This window comes from Brassica napus, chromosome C8 (assembly GCF_020379485.1).
Source record: "Brassica napus cultivar Da-Ae chromosome C8, Da-Ae, whole genome shotgun sequence".
NCBI classification, from domain to species: Eukaryota; Viridiplantae; Streptophyta; class Magnoliopsida; order Brassicales; family Brassicaceae; genus Brassica; species Brassica napus.
In genome coordinates, this window is record NC_063451.1 from 42808061 (window position 1) to 42827186 (window position 19126).

The 19126-nt window shown below is 39.3% G+C and overlaps 1 protein-coding gene across 1 annotated transcript; it reads left to right on the top strand.

The window, feature by feature from the left end:
* The first annotated feature begins 10667 nt into the window (after window positions 1-10667).
* On the top strand, window positions 10668-13583 carry LOC106415416 (wall-associated receptor kinase-like 14). The gene is made up of 4 exons (XM_013856120.3): window positions 10668-10923; window positions 11102-11916; window positions 12032-12103; window positions 12208-13583. Exons 2-4 carry the CDS (start codon window positions 11139-11141, stop codon window positions 13473-13475), a joined length of 2118 nt encoding a protein of 705 aa, XP_013711574.2. The 5' UTR covers window positions 10668-10923; window positions 11102-11138; the 3' UTR covers window positions 13476-13583.
* The last annotated feature ends 5543 nt before the right edge of the window (window positions 13584-19126 follow it).

Sequence of the window (19126 nt, forward strand, 5' to 3'; positions counted from 1 at the left end):
GAGGAACAAAGTCAGAAAGTTTTTTACCTTCTTTAAGGATCACATAGGCGGCATGAATGCAAGGAATTCCAGCCATTTGTCACTAGATACACCCACAACTTAGCTCATCCATATCCACAGCCTAAGACACACCACCATAATCAACCTCTGTGATTGGACCAACTGCTGGAAAGCTCATACAATCCTTAGACTTTGACTCCACTTTAGCCATCTGAAAATGCGTCCTTTTTGTGAACTTTGTCTTAGCATTTTTAGCCATTAAAGCCCTTCTCGCATTTCGAACCATACAATGTCTCCTTATATCCTCTAACATCTCCAATAATGGCTTCCTTCTTGCTTCACGGATGGTTCTGTTGAAGGACTCACTTAGGTTATTGAGATTATCGTTGCACAAGGTCCCTAATTTGAAATATGCTCTGGACCAAGTTTCTGGTTTGGTGACTTGAAGAGTAGCATAGGCGCCTGGATTGTACTCTTTCAGCTTCTCACACCACATTTTATAATCTCCAATTGTATAACTCCTTGCTATTCGCCAGAAGAGTCTTTGTAGCTGCATGTCATGGCTGCTTTTCTTCCAATTATCGAAAATGTGTCTACAACACTGTCTATGCTCAACCTCTGGAAGAATGGTGTGGACTGCTTTCACTAAACCATGCCAATTACAAGCATGGGACAGTTAAGAACACTGAGATACAGTAATGCTTTAAGCACTAAAAGCTTTAAAAAATCAAGATCAGACGTTTACCTTTTGTTTGTCAGACAATATAGCATAGCCTTTGCCATCCTTTAAGCCCAAGTCATTTGCGAGGTGTCTCACAAACTAGTCCCAATTCGTGTCATTCTCCACTTCTACTACTACCCATGCAATAGGAACAATCCGATTGTCTCCATCACGTCCTACAGCAGCCAAGAGATGACCCTTTATCACTACAAGAAAACATAATCTTAACGAGGGCGGTTTTCCTCGTTAGTTCGTCGTAAAAGAGGCTTTACGACGAATTAGCGAGGAAGCGCGTTTGCTCGTTACTCATCTGTCGTAACACATATTTCCTCGCTAATTCGTCGTAACTTAGCGAGGAATATATTTCGTCGTAAAGACGAAGTAGAGCTTTTCGTCGTAAAGACCATGTCAATATTCCACGTAAGGACATCGCTATATTTCCTCGTAAATACCTCGAAACGAGTTCCTCGTAATCTACACGTAAATACCTTGAAAGCATTTACTCGCAAAATACACGTAACAACCACGAAAGGATTTCCTCGTACAATACTCGTTTATCTTTCCTCGTTATTTTCTCGTAAATGTTTCCTCGTAAAATACTCGTTTACTATTTCTCGTCATTTCCTCGTAAGGTTTCCACGTAAAGAGGTCGTACATTAGCTACGAATTTACTTCGTTTTTATTATTTTACAGAATTTAAAAATATAATTAAAAAGTAATTAAAATTATTTAATTTAATAATAAATTAAAATTTAAAATAAAAATAAATCAATATGAAAATATTTTATATATAAATAAGTTTTGAATTTATATAATACAACAACCGAAAAAAAAAACTAAGGGTCGTTCATCGCCTGGTAGAATTCATCACTCCTCCTCGTAACATCCGCCTCGTTATGTACGTCGGATGACTCGCCTTGAATGGGATGTTGTTGTCGCATTTTTCTCAACATGGACTCCTATTCCGGATTTGTGGCCGCAATAACGTCCAAGAAGCCCTCGACTCCACCCATACGAGATTTTGTCGCGGTCAACTCGTTACGCAGCTGAGCGGACTCTCTACGCAGCTCAGTGACTTCATCATCCCGTCACTGACCATAAGGCGATGTCGCTCTCGGAACATCGTTGACGGAACCAATCCCCAGCGTCCGTCCCTTTTTTTTTAGAGACAACCTTAAAAACAAAAAATAAATATTGTAAGTAAAAATTTAAAGTTATATTAAATGAATAATAAAAAATTAATTTTTTTGAAAATTTACCTCCTCGTAAATCTTATCCACTTCAAGTGTGGATAAGGTGACGGGTAATCCGTCGGTAGACTGCTGGGTCAGCTGAGTCTGGCGGTCTTCAACCCGAGAAACTACGTCGTTGTAGATTTGCTCGGACTTGCCATCTACAAATATGCCCGCCTTGTTCTTGTGGGTCCTCTCGTAAAGTTCCATAAGAGACGGGACATCTCCCGTCTCTTTGGCCTAAAAAACATTTAAGAAAGTTAGAATAAAATATATATATTAAAAAAATTATTTAATAAAATATTTAATTACCATTTCAAAACGGACACCGGCGTGGGGTTTTTGGCCCGTAGTGTGAAGCATCGGCCCGTTTCCGTGCTCATCGACCGTGTTACGGGAGTTAGAGCAAGCCTGGGCGATTCTAATGGAATTAGGAAGGCGCCAATAACGGATGAGGTCATCCCACACATCCGTGGTGAGCTCAGCGGGTTTGCCACGCTCATACCCCTTCACGATCCATTCACCCTTCCAGTTGGAGACCGTGTCCAACAAGCGAGCTTTCGCCTTCGCGTTAAACTTCTTCCTCACCCTCTCAGTGATCCCCAAGGCCCAATTATATTTTTGCTGTTGGAAAAAATAAATTAACAATTAGTTTTTTAGAAAGTATATATATAAATCATGAAAAAATTAAAGTATATATAATTAATTAATAGAAACTTACAGCGTAAATTTTGAACCACGTCTTTCTGACGTAGTGAGGCGTCTTACTCCAGTTTGGATGTGGCATGGAGAAGTAACCCTTGATCGTGTCGGTTACGTCCGATGCAAGACATCCGTCAATCCCCCACCTGGAAAATACAAATTTAAAATATAAATTATTTTTTAATGTTATAAAAGAAATTTAAACGAATTAAAAAAAATTAATGCAACATACCACAAAGTTCCGTCCGGTCGGTCTGGGTCGATGACTGGTAAACCTTCTATGCTGGGCAGACTGAGAATGTCCTCTACAGTTTACTGCGAGTAAGGAGCACTCGGAGGCACCATCAAATCAGGATGAATATCGGGGCCCATCGGAGGTGCCATCGGAGGAGGCACATGAGGAGGCATCGTCGGATGAGCCATCGAGGAAGGCACATGAGGAGCCGATGGTGCACTAGAAGAAGTAGACCTAGAGACTCTCTGAGTGTACTGAGTCTCGGGGACAGTCTCCTGACCCGAAGAACCGGGAGCGGAAGAAGAGGCCGGGTCTAAACGACTACCCGGCTCACCGAAGATCTCTCTGTAATGGGCAGTAAGTCTTCCTTTTCGAACCTGGGAAAAAAATTAAATTTTTAAAATTAACATCAACAATGTATTTCCCAACATTATCCACCTAATCAACACTAAATAACATAAAATCCGCAAACCTATCTAAATTCCCTATACTAACCACCTAATCTATCCTAAACTAACCAAATTAGAGAGGAATCAGAGAGGCTTACCATTGCTACGAAATGGAGAGGAAGTAGAGAGGAAGTAGAGAGGAAAGAAAGAGTGAGTGCTCGGGTGTATATATAAGATTACATATCGTCGCAAATTCCTCGTAAGTTTACGACGAAATCGCGAGCAGTTACAAAGGCCCGTGTTTTTTTTTACGAGGAAATTGCGAGGAATCACAAAGGCCCGTGTTTTTTATACGAGGTATTAACGACGATTTAGCTTACGAGTAATTAACGAGGCTTGCTTTCCTATAAATATACCCACAACTCTCATTCTCAAACCACACACAAACTCCCAAATCACACCTTATCTCAAATCACATTCCTCAGCAAAATCTTATTCAAAATATAAATATTTGAAAAAAATAGGAAAAGGAGAAGATATTAGAATTAATGTGGGCGAGACTTACGTATTATAATTGCTGGAAGTCTTGCCACATGTAAATCTAGTATTCCTCTCCTTTTCCTTTTTTTTTCTATTTTTTACACTACGAGATATTTACGACGATTTGTACTTACGTGGAATTAACGATTTTTATGTTTAAATCCTTTTACGTGGTGTTTACGACGATTTCTGCTTACGTGGAATTAACGAGTGTTTTGTTTAAATCCTTTTCGTGGTATTTACGACGATTTCATCCTACGTGGTATTTACGACGATTTCATCATACGAGGACTTTACGACGATTTGTGCTTACGTAGAATTAACGAGCGTTATGTTTAAAACCCTAGAATCCGAAACCCGAAACCTGAAACCCTAAACCCAAACCCCAAACCCGAAACCCCATATTCCTTATTTTCAACTTCATATATTCCAAACCCCATCTTTATTTTTAAGTTTCGTCGTTATTTCCTCGTTGTCTTACGTGATATGTACGACGATTTCATCCTACGTGGTATTTACGACGATTTCACCCTACGTGGTATTTACGACGATTTCATCCTACGTGGTATTTACGACGATTTCATCCTACGTGGAATTAACGAGTCCCGCATTCTTTATTTTTATATTTCGTCATTATGTCCTCGTTGACCTACGAGGACTTTACGACGATTTGTGCTTACGTGGAATTAACGAGTGTTATGTTTAAATCCTTAGAATCCGAAACCCCAAACCCCATATTCCTTATTTTCTACTTCATATATTCCAAACCCCATCTTTATTTCCATTCCAAACCACAATTCCCACATTTGCTTATTCATAAAACAAACTCCCACATTACCTTATTCATAAAACAAACCCCACATTATCTTATTCATAAAACAAACTCACTCATCTTATTCATAAAACAAATACATCAATCGGATACATCGACATTCTCGTCATCACTAGAAACATCATCATTTTCATTAAACTCGTCTTCAACAGCTTCGTCTGTGGCATCATCGGTAAGATCTTCGTACTCGTGATTATGCGGATCAATGAGAAGGATGTCATCAATTTCTTGTTCAGGATCCTCGACTTCATTTATCTGTTCTTCTTGCAATGGTGGTTCTTCTCCACTGATGATTCGTCCTCGAGGTGTAACTTTGATCACTGCTAACCAATTTATACCTGAATCTCTCATCCGAGGGTATGGAAGGAAGCTAACTTGGTCTGCTTGTGAAGCTAAGATGAAAGGCTCGAATTTGTTGTACCTTCGTCCACCGTTGACATCAACTACACCGAATTTGTTAGACCGAACACCTCTGTTGACGACGGGGTCGAACCATTCACATTTGAAGAGGACGCATTTCAGCTTCAGTATCCCTGGAAATTCGACTTCAATAATCTCCGTCAAGATCCCGTAGAAATCTGTTTCCCCTTTCACACATATTCCATAGTTACTGGTCGCCCGCTGTCTACCATAGTCATATGTATGAAAAGTATAGCCTCGTGTGAAATACATCTGTGATGTGGTGACCTTTACAAGTGGAGATTGAATTACTTCGTGTAACCACTTAGGATAATCTGCATCGTCGTCGTCATAATCAACCTGCAAAAATAAAGAGAATGTTAATGAAATACAGATCATGTATGAAAAAAAAGTTTGAGTTAATACCTGATTCCGCAACCACTTAATGAAGTGTTGATCTTTCCTTTTGTCTACGTCACTTGTGGATATACCAGGAAATGTTTCTTCGACTTGAGAAACAAATAGGCTGTAAAATCACATTTTATAGGAATGAATCTCTCGCAATTATACAATTAATTATACTTATATGTGTTTCGAAGTGTCAATATATGTTACCTTTCAAAATAACGCATCAATGGATCTTCGCAATTGAGTAGAATATAGGTGTGTGCACTATGAGCGTCTTGTTCACTCGACCACCAAACCTCTTTAGACTTCCCACCGAGTCGCCCAATCTGGCTAAAGATGTCTGGAACACCAGCAACTGCATATGTTGGCGCAACACCACCATCATCATATCTTCTTGGAGCTCTTCTCCGGGTACGTACTTTTGACGCAAAGTAGTACGATGTGAAGTGAGAAACTTCTTCCGTCAAACTTCCAGCAATTATAGAACCTTCAACTTTGGCGAGGTTCTTTGCTTTTCCCTTCAAATATTTCATGGCTCGCTCATACTGATACATCCATCCGTAATGTACAGGTCCACGAAGCAATGCCTCATATGGGAGGTGGACAGCTAGATGCTCCATGACGTCAAAAAATCCGGGAGGAAATATCTTCTCCAAGTTGCACAATAAGATGGGAATGTTCTCCTGAAGCTGTTCCACAACTTCTTCTTTAAGAGTGCGTGTGCTCAGATCCCTGAAAAATGCTCCAATGCCTTTTATATTCAAAAAAAAATTAAACACATTGTTAGTCATATATTATTTTGTAAATTATTGTGATATAATACACTACGTACCTGCAAGTGCTTCATGTACGTTTGTTGGAAGTAGCTCCGCAAATGCAAAGGGCAGTAGTCGTTGCATAAAGACATGACAATCATGACTCTTCATCCCGGAGAACTTTTGACCCTTTTCAACACATCTAGAGAGATTCGAAACATACCCATCGGGGAACTTCACTTCTGATGCCACCCAGTTGAACAACACCGACTTTTTTTCTGAAGATAATCTGAATATCGGAACGGGAACTTGTCCATTGCTTTTAATATGTAACTCGCTTCTTGAGCAAATATCCGGCAAGTCCAACCTCGATTTTATGTTGTCTTTTGTCTTCCCTGGGACATTCAATATTGTATTCATGATGTTCTCAAAGAAATTCTTCTCTATATGCATCACATCGAGGTTGTGGCGCAGAAGAAGATCCTTCCAATATGGCAACTCCCAAAATATACTCTTCTTGTGCCAGTTGTGATGAACACCGTAAGAATCTGGCATATTACGAGGGACATGCCAATTACCACCCCAACGAACTGTTTCGTTAGCTCCGTAGTAGTCGATTTGCGCTTCAATTTGTTCTCCAGTTAGATATGGAGGAGGAGTGTCTCTCACAACCCTTTTGTGCCTAAACAAATTCTTGTTTCTTCGGTAAGGATGGCCAATGGGAAGAAATCGACGGTGACAATCAAACCAACTTGTCTTCCTACCATTCTTCAGTTGAAACGCATCTGTCGTTCCATTACAATATGGACAAGCTAATCTCCCATGTGTAGTCCATCCAGACAACATCCCATAGGCAGGAAAATCACTTATGGTCCACAAAAGCATCGCTCGCATCGTAAAATTCGTCTTCGTTGAACAGTCATACGTCCTCACCCCTGTTGACCACAAATCCTTCAACTCTTTTATCAGTGGTTGTAGGAAAACATCCAGGGACCTTTTTGGATGGTTCGGACCAGGTATTAATATGGTCAAGAATAGTAACTCCCGTTGCATGCACATCTCCGGTGGCAGGTTGTATGGAGTAAGAAAGACTGGCCACAATGAATATTGTCTCCCTGACATTCCGAACGGACTAAATCCATCTGTGCATAATCCGAGATACACATTCCGGATATTGCTAGCGAAATCCGGATGTACTTTGTTGAAATGTTTCCAGGCTCTTGCATCTGATGGATGAGTCATCTCACCATCCGTCTGAGTATGCTCGGCATGCCATCTCATCTTTCCAGCAGTCTGCTCTGATTGATACAATCTTTTCAATCTGTCTGTAATTGGTAGGTACCACATCCTTTGGTACGGTACCCTATTACGTCCCCGTCCTTGCGGCTTGAATCGTGGCTTCTTGCAGAATCGACATTCTTCTAGCTTCTCATCATCTCCCCAATAGATCATGCAGTTGTCGATGCAAACATCTATCATCTCCGAAGGCAACCCAAGACTATAAACCAGTTTCTGAATCTCATAATAAGAATCAGCAGACACATTGTCTTCCGGCAAATACTCTTTAAACAAGTCCGCCCATTCGTTCATGCAACTTTCAGGTAGATTGTGATCAGTTTTAATATTCATCATTCTAGCAGCTAACGACAATTTAGAGAGACCTTCTCTACAACCACTGTAAAGTGGTTGATTCGCCGCGTTTAACATTTCGTAAAACTTTTTTGCATCTATATTAGGTTCTTCATCTTCATCATGAGCTACGAATGCATCAGCTACCATATCATGAACCCTATCATAATCTACCATCTCCTCCTGATGGTAACTATGTTCATTATGCAAATGATGATCAACCGGTTCTTTTTCCTGAAAATTGCTATTACTACTACTAGCTTCGTTCTGATCATAATTAAAACATTCTCCATGTTGAAACCAGATATAGTAATTTGGCGTGAAACCTCTATTTATTAAATGCTTCCAAACATTTTCACGGTTTGCCAGTTTCGAATTGTTGCATTTCCGACAAGGACAAAACATCTTACCACTTTCTTGGGCGAGCGGTGTTGAATCTGCTTGATGCATAAATGTCTCCAGACCCGCAAGGTATTCTTTCGTCACTCTCCCGTTAGCATCTCTATGCATATACATCCACTTCCGCAACTCGTAAATAGTCCCGGAGCCAGCCATTTTTTTTTCTTTCACGTTTTTTGTTGTTGGTGTGTTTAAAATGATGTTCAAACATCCATATTTTTAGAAAATTTCGAATCTGGTAGTTGCAAGTTTCCTATGAATTTACGACAAAAATTAATTAGGTGGCAAAAAAAACGTGTAACACCTACAAAGTTGGTGGATTCAAAAATTTCCTCGCTAAATACACGTAAACTATTTCCTCGTAAATAACACGCAAATTTTACGTCGTATTTACGAAGAAATATTTTTTCCTCGTAAAATACTCGTAAAATTACATCCACTTTACGACGAAACACTTTTGTCGTTACGTTACGAGGAAATAACGATGACTTTAGTTTTTCACTTAAATTCCTCGTAAACTCGACGTAAATTTACGAGGATTGTTTTTCCTCGTTAAATTTCGTCGTTAAGCATGTGTTTTCTTGTAGTGTATGTCCCACTTTAGAAATGCTCCATCTAAACCTATTATTGGTCTACAAGTAGTCTTCCAAGTCTCCTTCTGCGCATGAAAGCAAACATATAGCCGGAAAAATCTCTGTTTACTTCTTACTGTCGGTCCAGGGATGGTTTCGATATCCATTGTAGTGCCAGGGTTGGTTCGAAAAATCTCAGCTTGATAATCCCATATCTTGTTGAAGTGTTCTTCGTGGCTTGCTTTCCTTTCTTTCATAACCTTTGTCTTTGCATTCCCACAAGCTTCAACACTCACAAACATCCTATACTCTCTCTGGATCTCAGTAGCAATTTCATGCTTGGTGATTTTCGGATTCAATCTCAGCCTCTCAGCGAATAGCATTGCTATAGTAGAACACTTCAAAAACTTTGAGTGTCCTGTTATCTCACACTTGTGCTCATTCACATAACATTTGATCATCAGCTTCTGTTTGCTCTTCTCATAAGAACAATACACCCTCCAGGAACACGAGCTATCTTCACCCTTCGCACCTAACTTCAAAGAAGTGGACCGATAAAGCTTGATGTTACGCCGAGTTTTTAATGTATACCTGAGAAGGGTATGCTTGAATTCTTCAGTAGTGGAGAAAGTGTTTCCCAGTCCAAGCATTGCCTCTGGATCCACATCTTCTATGTAGGCTAAACTGGGAATTGATTGTTCTTCATTTTCATCATCTGACTCCAAGCATTGCCTCTGGATCCACATCTTCTATGTAGGCTAAACTGGGAATTGATTGTTCTTCATTTTCATCATCTGATGATAGAGGATCCGGAACTTTTTTTTCATGCTCCCAATACCATTCGTCCCCACTATCTTCAGCATTCTCACAATCATCATTTCTCGCTACTTCTCCAAAGAAGACAGTCAAATCGCGACATCCTTCTTCGTCGATACCACCATGACCGTCTGCTTCATCATCAGGGACGTCTTCGTTGTCTGGGGCTTCATCAGCTTCGTCGTCACCGACAATACCACAGTCATCCTCGCTGATTTCCCCTTCTTCTTCCCTGTCGTCTGTTTTGCTCTTTTTCTTCTTACATACATCAGCTTCGTCGGTGACGACTCCACCTTTTCTTTTGGCTACAGAACTGGCACCACCGAGGTTCCCTTGTCGAGACTTCTTGTTCTTTTCATTACCCATATCTTCTCTCTTGTTCATGTTTGATTCGAGATTTTTGGTGGTGGTTCGTGAATTAGGGTTCCTAATTGAGAAAACCCCCAAATCGATTTTGGAAGATAATGAGAAGATGTGTTTTTCTAATTGAGCAGAATAGGGCGTCGTTTTGATTAACGTCGGGAATTAACTGCGTTTAGACGTTCTGTTAGTGTAATTAACGCGGGTTTAAATTGACTCATTCGACAAAAAGTTTGAGGTTTTTATGGTCAGTCTGAACCCTGTAGATTATAATGGTCCAATTCAGAAAGCTGAGAATTTGTTTGACATTTTTCCCATTAGTTAATTGATCATATAATATTTAATAAATACAAAATAGCATTGAAATGTTAAATTTACCCGTGAAACAATAAAACTATTTATATTACAAAACCGAGGGAGTATTACATTCCGTCAAAAGTCTGTTTTTGAAAAGTTTTCTCCGTTGTTTCATAATTAAATTTTACTTTGAAAAAAGTTGTATGCTGTCCACTCACACACGCATCAATTATTAAATAAAAATAAAGAAATGTCTCAATGCCAAGTCAAAGATAAACAAGTTGTTCGTTGACCTTGACCAAAAAAGGGTATATCCGTCACTTCACAACCGTTCTCACACTTTTACTAAGGACTCATCCGTCTTTATAGAAAAAATAGACACCCACTCGTTACGTTTCTCTCCCTTGCGGTCTCTGATCAAAATTCAATTTTTAGTTTTTCACTCAATCATCTCTTCCCGATTAGGAAGCAGATCACCGGAAAACCCCAAAACGGAGATTTATCAATTCTCCGATCAGTACCAGCCGAAATCTCCACCGAAGAGCTGACGATTTTGAAAGTTTCTTGAAGTGGAAGACCCTTAAAATTGATGCGAAGAAGATGAAGAGAAAAAGCTCGTCGTAGAGGAAGAACAGAGGTACTTACTTCGATGGAGAGGACTCAGTTTCTCTCTCTCTCTCTCTCTCTCTCTCTTTCGTCTCTATGTGTGTATTTATTTATTACGGTTGAGGAGCTGAGAGAGCTTTAATAGCTCAACTAAATCTCCTACTAGCTCTTAGGGTTTTAGCTTCATCACATGATTCTTATTGTTGCAGGAAGTTGATTTATCATTAAGATCGATACGTCACGAAGATGATGATGGCGATTTCTCATAACTTGAATTTATTTTTAATCTTAACCGTAATCATCGGAGGATCCGTCTCTTCTTCGTCATCTCCGTCTAACTCCACCGAGCCTTGTAACGGCACATGCCGCGGAATGATCCTGCCTTACCCCTTCGGATTTTCACACGGTTGCCCGATCAAATTCACTTGCTCCGCCACCGAGGGAGCGCAGATCGGAGGCTTCTCCGTGAAAAACGTGAACGTGACGGAAGGGAGCATATTCGTAGGGGTTCCACATGACTGCAACCGGAGTATCGAAGCCATGAAGCCGCTCTTCGGGGAGCTTTACGCACCGACGTCGGAGAACAGCTTCCTGATGGAGGAATGCACGAACGCGACGGACGGGTGTTCGATCAAACAGAAGTTCTTGGAGACTCAGCTGAATCTGCGGAGCTGTGATCCTCTGGGAAAGGATAACGTGAGTTGTTTCTCTACTGAGACGAACTCGAGCTCCAACGGTTCAGCCAGGTTTTTTAGTATGAAGGATTTGAGGAGGAGCTCGTGCAAGAAGCTCTTCTCGTCGGTTGCATTCGAGTCTGTAGGTGCTAATGCGGGAATAGCGCTGGAGTTTGAACGGGTTAGGTTGGGGTGGTGGGTGAAGGGGGAGTGTGAGACGAGAGACTCTACTTGCGGGGCTAATGCCTTGTGTACGCCAGTTCAAACTCCTGGTGGAAGTGCAGGACACCGGTGCTCATGTCTGGAGGGATACCGCGGCGACGGGTACATCAAGTCTCCTTGCCGGAAAGGTTAGTCAGTGGGAATGGTTTCAAAAGTTGGAGTAGATGATTCAAGTATGATGTTTGATGTATAGATTATTTATTACTTCTCTTCTTTTAATGATGTTGTTGTCTCCCTTTGCAGCAATACCGAACTGCCATGGTTCAAGGCTGGTCCGGGGAGATTGTAGATCTAATCTTGCTATTGTTGTAGGAGGTAACTCTTTGCTTTAGTGTGTTTTTTTTTTTTTTTTTTTTAGATTCTCTAACTTTTGTTCGTTTTTATGGATCTTTGGCTTTGTTAATTTATTTGCTGCATAGGAACTGTTGGTGGAGCATTTTTGCTAGCTGGATTGGCTCTTTTGTGCGTTTGTAAGCGGAGACGGTCTGCTTCTTTGAGAAGCCATTTAAGCGCAAAGCGTCTTTTGACTGAAGCTACAGGGAACACAAGCGTCGCGTTCTTCCCTTACAAGGACGTCGAGAAAGCAACGAATTGTTTCTCAGAAAAGCAGAGGCTAGGAACAGGCGCCTACGGTACAGTCTACAAAGGAAAGCTCCAAAACGATGAATGGGTTGCTATCAAAAGACTCAAACACAGAGACTCGGAAAGTGTTGAGCAAGTCATGAATGAGATCAAACTTCTTTCCTCTGTGAGTCACCCGAACCTTGTCCGTCTCTTGGGTTGCTGTATAGACCAAGGTGACCCGGTTCTCGTTTACGAGTTCATGCCACATGGTACTTTATCAGAACATCTACAAAGAGAGATAGGAGACGGTCTTCCTTGGACTGTGCGTCTCACTGTTGCAACTCAAACAGCTAAAGCTATCGCGTATCTCCACTCTGCAATGAACCCACCTATCTATCACCGTGACATCAAATCTAGCAACATCCTTCTTGATTATGATTTCAACTCCAAAGTTGCAGACTTCGGTCTCTCTAGGCTCGGAATGACTGAAACCTCTCACATTTCAACGGCTCCTCAAGGCACCCCTGGCTATCTCGACCCGCAGTACCATCAATGCTTCCATCTTTCTGACAAGAGCGACGTCTACAGCTTCGGTGTCGTTCTTGCTGAGATTATTACAGGACTGAAAGTTGTCGATTTCACTCGACCGCATACTGAAATCAACTTGGCAGCTCTTGCTGTCGACAAAATCGGGTCAGGCTGTCTAGACGAGATTATAGACCCGGTTCTTGACCTGAACCTTGACGCATGGACCCTCTCGTCTATACACAGCGTGGCTGAGCTCGCGTTCCGATGCTTAGCCTTTCACAGTGACATGAGACCTACGATGACTGAAGTGGCGGACGAGCTTGAACAGATACGGCTCAGCGGTTGGATCCCAAACATGAGCTTGGATTCACCAACCGGTTCTCTCAGGTCATCTGATCAAGGAAGCGAAAGATCGGCATCAGTTAAAAAAGCATTAGCAGGAAGCAGAAGACTTGTTGTCCCTCCCAAGCAACCTGATATCCTCGCTTCTGTTGAAGATATGAATGATAACTCACCAGTCTCGGTTCAAGATCCTTGGTTAAGTGCACAGAGCTCACCGTCTACAAATACATTACTCAGTAACATGCCCAGGTGATGATAATGATCTCAAAACGCTTTGTACCACTTTATTGTTTGTAAGTTCATCTTTGTGTAGCTTGTAACATCATTCAGTTTTCATAATGATAAGTAGCGAGATTAACGATGGGGGCTACAGTTTTATACATGAGTAAATGTAAACGATCTTTCAATCATTACCACATAAAGTCTAGTAAGAATGTTCTAATCGTCGTACGTATCAGATTAGAAGTTAAAATATTCAGGCTGGCTTAACATTTATACAGACCCTAACCAGGAAAAATATTTAAAACCCTTAAAATTTTCATATTTTTAAAAGATTATGAAATTATTTTAAAATGCAAAGAAAATATATACATAAAAATATTTTTTGGGTCTTTTTAATATTTGCAAAATTTAATAGAAAATACATGAAAATTAAGTTTTTTATTTATCAAGGTACACAAAACAGACTTCGGTCGCATTGTCCCCATCGAAGAGCCGCCGGAACTGATAATATATAGAAATGACTTCTTTAGTTGAGAAAAGAAACAGATCAATTTAATGTTAAATTGTCATGATTAGATTTGAAATAGGATTTGAACGCGTTTTCAGGTATGATTGTCGTTGCTAACAAACTCGGAGTTCTTTACTAAATAAATTTATTGTTTTCCTAGTTATTACTCCCTCCGTTTTATATCGTAAGTAGTTTTAGGAAAAAAAATTTGTTTCAAAATGTAAATAGTTTTCGTATTTCTAGGTAACTTTTACATTTATTGAATACAGTGTGACCAATCAAATTAAATAGACTTATTTTTTATTGGTTAAATTATATATAACCTATTTATTATAAAATACTTTTTAAAAACATAATAATTTTTTTAATCTTCGCGCTTTTAACCAAAACTACTTATATTATAAAACGGAGGGAGTATATTTTAATTCAATTATAAACGAATTTGTTGACCAACCAACATCTGTGGAGCAGGAACAAACTACAATGATCTTATCGTAACTTGTCTTATTTTGTTTCATCTATCTATACTTGTCATTCTGGAGAATAGAAATCTCTTGATCTTCCCCGGTGCGACTATAATGGAACATATCTCCAACTGCTGAAAAGCCTTGAGTGAGTGGAGAAAACAACACACTATTAACTCGGCGAATCTAGTGGAGGAGCTAAAAGAGAAAGTCGAGGGTTTATACGCAGACGATAATGCGACGACTGAGGAAATTGCAGCAGAGTTGAAAGAACTCTCTGATGCTCTTAAAGCAGAAGACATGTTCTGGAAACAAAAGAGTAGAGTGTTTTGGCTGAGAGAGGGAGATAAAAATACAAAATTCTTCCATGCCTTAACGAAGCAAATGAGAACAAGGAACAAAATCACGTAGCTACTAGATGCAAATGGTAACATAGTCGAGGATGAGGAAGGTCTGGTAGCTATTGCTACTAGCTATTTTCGGCAAATCTTTGAGTCTTCTATTCCAGAAGACATTGAAAAGGCGTTATCTGAAGTTCCTACGACGATTACGGGATCAATGAATGACAGCCTCACAGCTCCTGTTTCCAAATGGAAAGTTAAATTAGCTCTCTTTGCCATGCATCCAGATAAGGCCCGAGACCAGATGGGATGAGTGCACTTTTTTACCAGAAGTTTTGGGATATAGTCAAGGAGGATTTAACTCTTATGGTTAATAAATTCCTTTTTGATGGGACTATGGCCAATGGTCTGAATGATACAAATATATGTCTTATCCCAAAGACAACTAAGCCTCAATTCAGACCCATAAGCTTGTGCAATGTCAGCTACAAGATTGTCTCAAAGGTCTTATGCCAGAGACTAAAGAAAGTTTTGCCAGGATTGATATCAGAAACCTAGTCAGCCTTTGTTGCTGGAAGACAGCTTTCAGATAATATCATGATTGCTCAAGAAATGTTTCATGCCCTGCGAACTAAACCGAGTGGACGTAATAAAAGGATGGCCATCAAGACAGATATGAGTAAAGCATATGATAGGATGGAATGGTCGTTTATTGAAGCTGTGATGCGAAAGATGGGCTTCTCCGAAACATGAATCACCTGGATTATGAGGTGCATTACGTCGGTTAAATATAAACTTCTTATGAATGGGCAGCCAAGAGGAAATATTATTCCAGGTAGAAGCCTACATCAAGGAGATCCTTTGTCTCCTTTCATTTTTATTCTGTGCACGGAAGCGCTCGTTAGTCTTCTCAATCATGCAGAGAACCAATGGAAGATAACGGGGATGCGTGTCACACGCGCATGTCCTTCGGTATTCCACCTTCTCTTTGATGATGATGGTCTTTTCTTCTGAAAGGCGGAGCCCCGTGAATGTGAAGAAGTAATGAAAGTAGCCAGGACATATGGTAAAGCATCTGACCAATGTATTAACTTTGACAAATCTTCCTTACTCTTTGGTAAGAGGATTAATACAGCTATTAGGTAAGAGATTAAAGATGCACTTGGAATATATAATGATGGTGGGATGGGAAAGTACTTGGGAATCCCAGAGGATATTAGTGGCTCCAAATGCAAACTCTTTGCATTTCTAAAGGATAACCTAATGCATAGAGTAAATGGATGGACAGGTAGATGGCTCTCAAAAGGGGGGAAGGATGTAATGATCAAAACCATTTTACTCGCTCTTCCGACATACGTTATGTCGACGTTTCTGTTCCATTTGGAGATTTGTGAAAACCTCGCTAGAGTCATTGCACAATTTTGGTAGAGTTCGAATACACCAAAAAGAAGAATACACTGGGCGAAATGAGAAAATGTTTGTCTACCAAAAGAAGAGGGCATGATTGGCTTCCGCTTAACTCATGAGTTTAATCTAGCACTATTGGCAAATAAATTATGGAGATTGGTTCAGTACCATGATTCACTGGTTGCCCGAGTCTTGAGGGGCATATATTATAGAATGACCTCGCCATTAAGAGCAATCTCTGCAAGTAGTCCATCTTATGTGTGGACAAGCATTTTCGCAGCAAGGAAGCTTTTGCTTCTGAGGATCAGACAGAAGATTCATTCTGGTTATGAAGTCAATGTGTGAGAGGATATGTGGATTCCAATGACACCTGCTAGACCAGCTACACATGTAGCGCCTGTGATGCACCTGAATATGAGAGTTAGTGACCTCATTAATCAGGAGTCGAAGGAATGAGACGTAGGGCTACTAGAGGATTATGTCCATCCCGATGACATACCACTCATACGTAGTATGGCCATAAGCTCTACTCATCGCCGTGATACTTTTTGCTGGAACTACACGAGGAATGGCCAATACACAGTTAAATCTGGATACTGGGTTGCTCAAAATCTGTAGAAATCAGAAGAGGAAAAGGAAATACTGGAACTAAGTATCACTAAACTTCAAGCCTTTGCTTGGAAGTTGAAAGCGACAAGGAAGATGTGCCATCTTATATGGCAATTGATAACAGGTCAGGTGGCAGTAACGAGGAATCTAGTAAAGCGGAATATGAGGTGCGATAATTATTTCCCAAGGTGTGGAAAAATAGAAGAATCTGTAACTCCTGCAATATTTGAATGCCCTCCAGCTCTCCAAGTATGGTCCTTATCAGCAACTCTTACAAGCCCATGTACATTTCCAGTGTCAAGCGTCTACACAAACATGGACTATCTATTCTGGAGGAAGAATGATATCTTAGAACCAGACCAAGACAGTGATCCTTATCCCTGGATAATATGGTATATTTGGAAGGCTTGTAATGATAAACTTTTCAGGGGAAAAGACAGAGACCCTTTGGAACTAGTTCGATACGCAGAAAGTGAATGTCTAGCCTGGTTTAATGCAAATGAGATGATACCACCAGTAGTACAGGCCAACAATAATGAGGAAAACCAAGTCTTAAGCTTGAGTAATATTTGCCTGTTAGATGGATCTTGGACAGCTTATGATCGCTTTAGTGGATGTGGATGGGTATGGATTGATAGTGAGGAGAACATACAACTTATGGGAACACGGAATTTAACTAGATGTGGATCAGCATTGCATTCGGAGGTAGAAGCACTGTGATGGGCGATGGAGAATATGCTTCAACACTCGCCATGCCAGAGCTCTAGAACAGACTGCAAGGAGCTGATTGCAATGATAAAGAAATCCCAGGAGTGGCCAAGCTTCACGACAGAATTGGAGAAGATAGAGACGCTGCATATTTGTTTCCCGGACTTCAAAATCACCCATGTGCCACGAGTGCGCAACCAGTTTTCTGATTTTTTAGCTAAGACTGCTAGGACCTTTCGTCGGGAGTTACTTTTCATTGGTTGTTCTATTCTGAAACCAGACTATCTCAAGCTTGGGTAATAGAATGGCCGTTCGCCGTCAAAAAAAAAAAAAAAGGGAATGAATCCTAACAAATCTACCTATGAAAGTTGTTTGGACCTTTCATTAGACTAACCTTTTATTTGATATTTTCTTATATTTTCTAACTATATCATAATAAATGATTTTATTTATCTTTTCATTTTTTGCCTTTTAATACACCTAATTTTAATAGATCCAATATATAATATCAAAGCAAATTAATTGAAATCGGTCAGTTATGATTTATGCTCAGTTTGGTTTAGTTAATTTCAAAACTAAATATATCTTAACACGTTCTTCTATGTTACACCATTTACAGACAATGCCACATTATAATATTGAAAACATAAATCCATATATACTGCTATATACCATATAATAAAAACTCATGTGTATTTGTATCATGTGTCAGTGATATTCTATCAATCGTTATATCATAAACCCTTATTCAAAGTATAAAAGTTTAATAACTTTGTAAGGGAACCATGATCACGATAATAAATGTTGTATTCTCATATCTATTTTATGGTATAACATATTTTGTTCAAATGTGTGATAACATTGTTCTATTTTTTTTATGAAAAACCAAATCATAACTAATTTTAATTTCAAAATTCATAAATGTAACTTTTGATAATCACTAAAAATCTTATAAATTAAAATACATAACATAAATACAATGCATTTACCTTATATGACAAATCAAATAGTTTATTTAGTTTTATGTACTATTATAAAATATATGAGAAGTTAAATCAATTTATAAGAGCATATTAAGTTTTTTTATGGGTTTTGACCGGGTCAGCCGGTGTCAGTTCACGGGTTAATGAATTTTTTTTGGGTTTTATCATATTTTTAATTAATAAAATTTCATAAATCTGAATTTTGTGAAAATATATCAGTTGATAGAACATCTAATAGAATGCTACATAAAGAACATAAGCATATCCGAATTATATACGGCCACTGGGTTTATTGGTTTGACCGCGGGCCCAGATCGGATCTGAAAACATTGCTTATATTTTGAATAAAAATTATTCGGATAATTTTTTTTGGGTAATTCTGTTTATAAATATTATTTTTAAAATATTTGGTTATTTAGAAATTAAATATAATATATTTGTAGGTAAATAATTTGTATTTTAAAACTTCAGATACTTATTCGGTTTTCGGTTCAATTTCAATGTTTTGTTCCATAGATATAAGATCTGCTCGATTATTTATGAAATTCAATTCATTTTTTCAGTTTGGTATGGTTTGGTTCCTCGACTCCGAATAAGTATTTCCAGACTTATATACTATCTTATACACACAGATTAATAAAACATATGATGTTGTATATTTC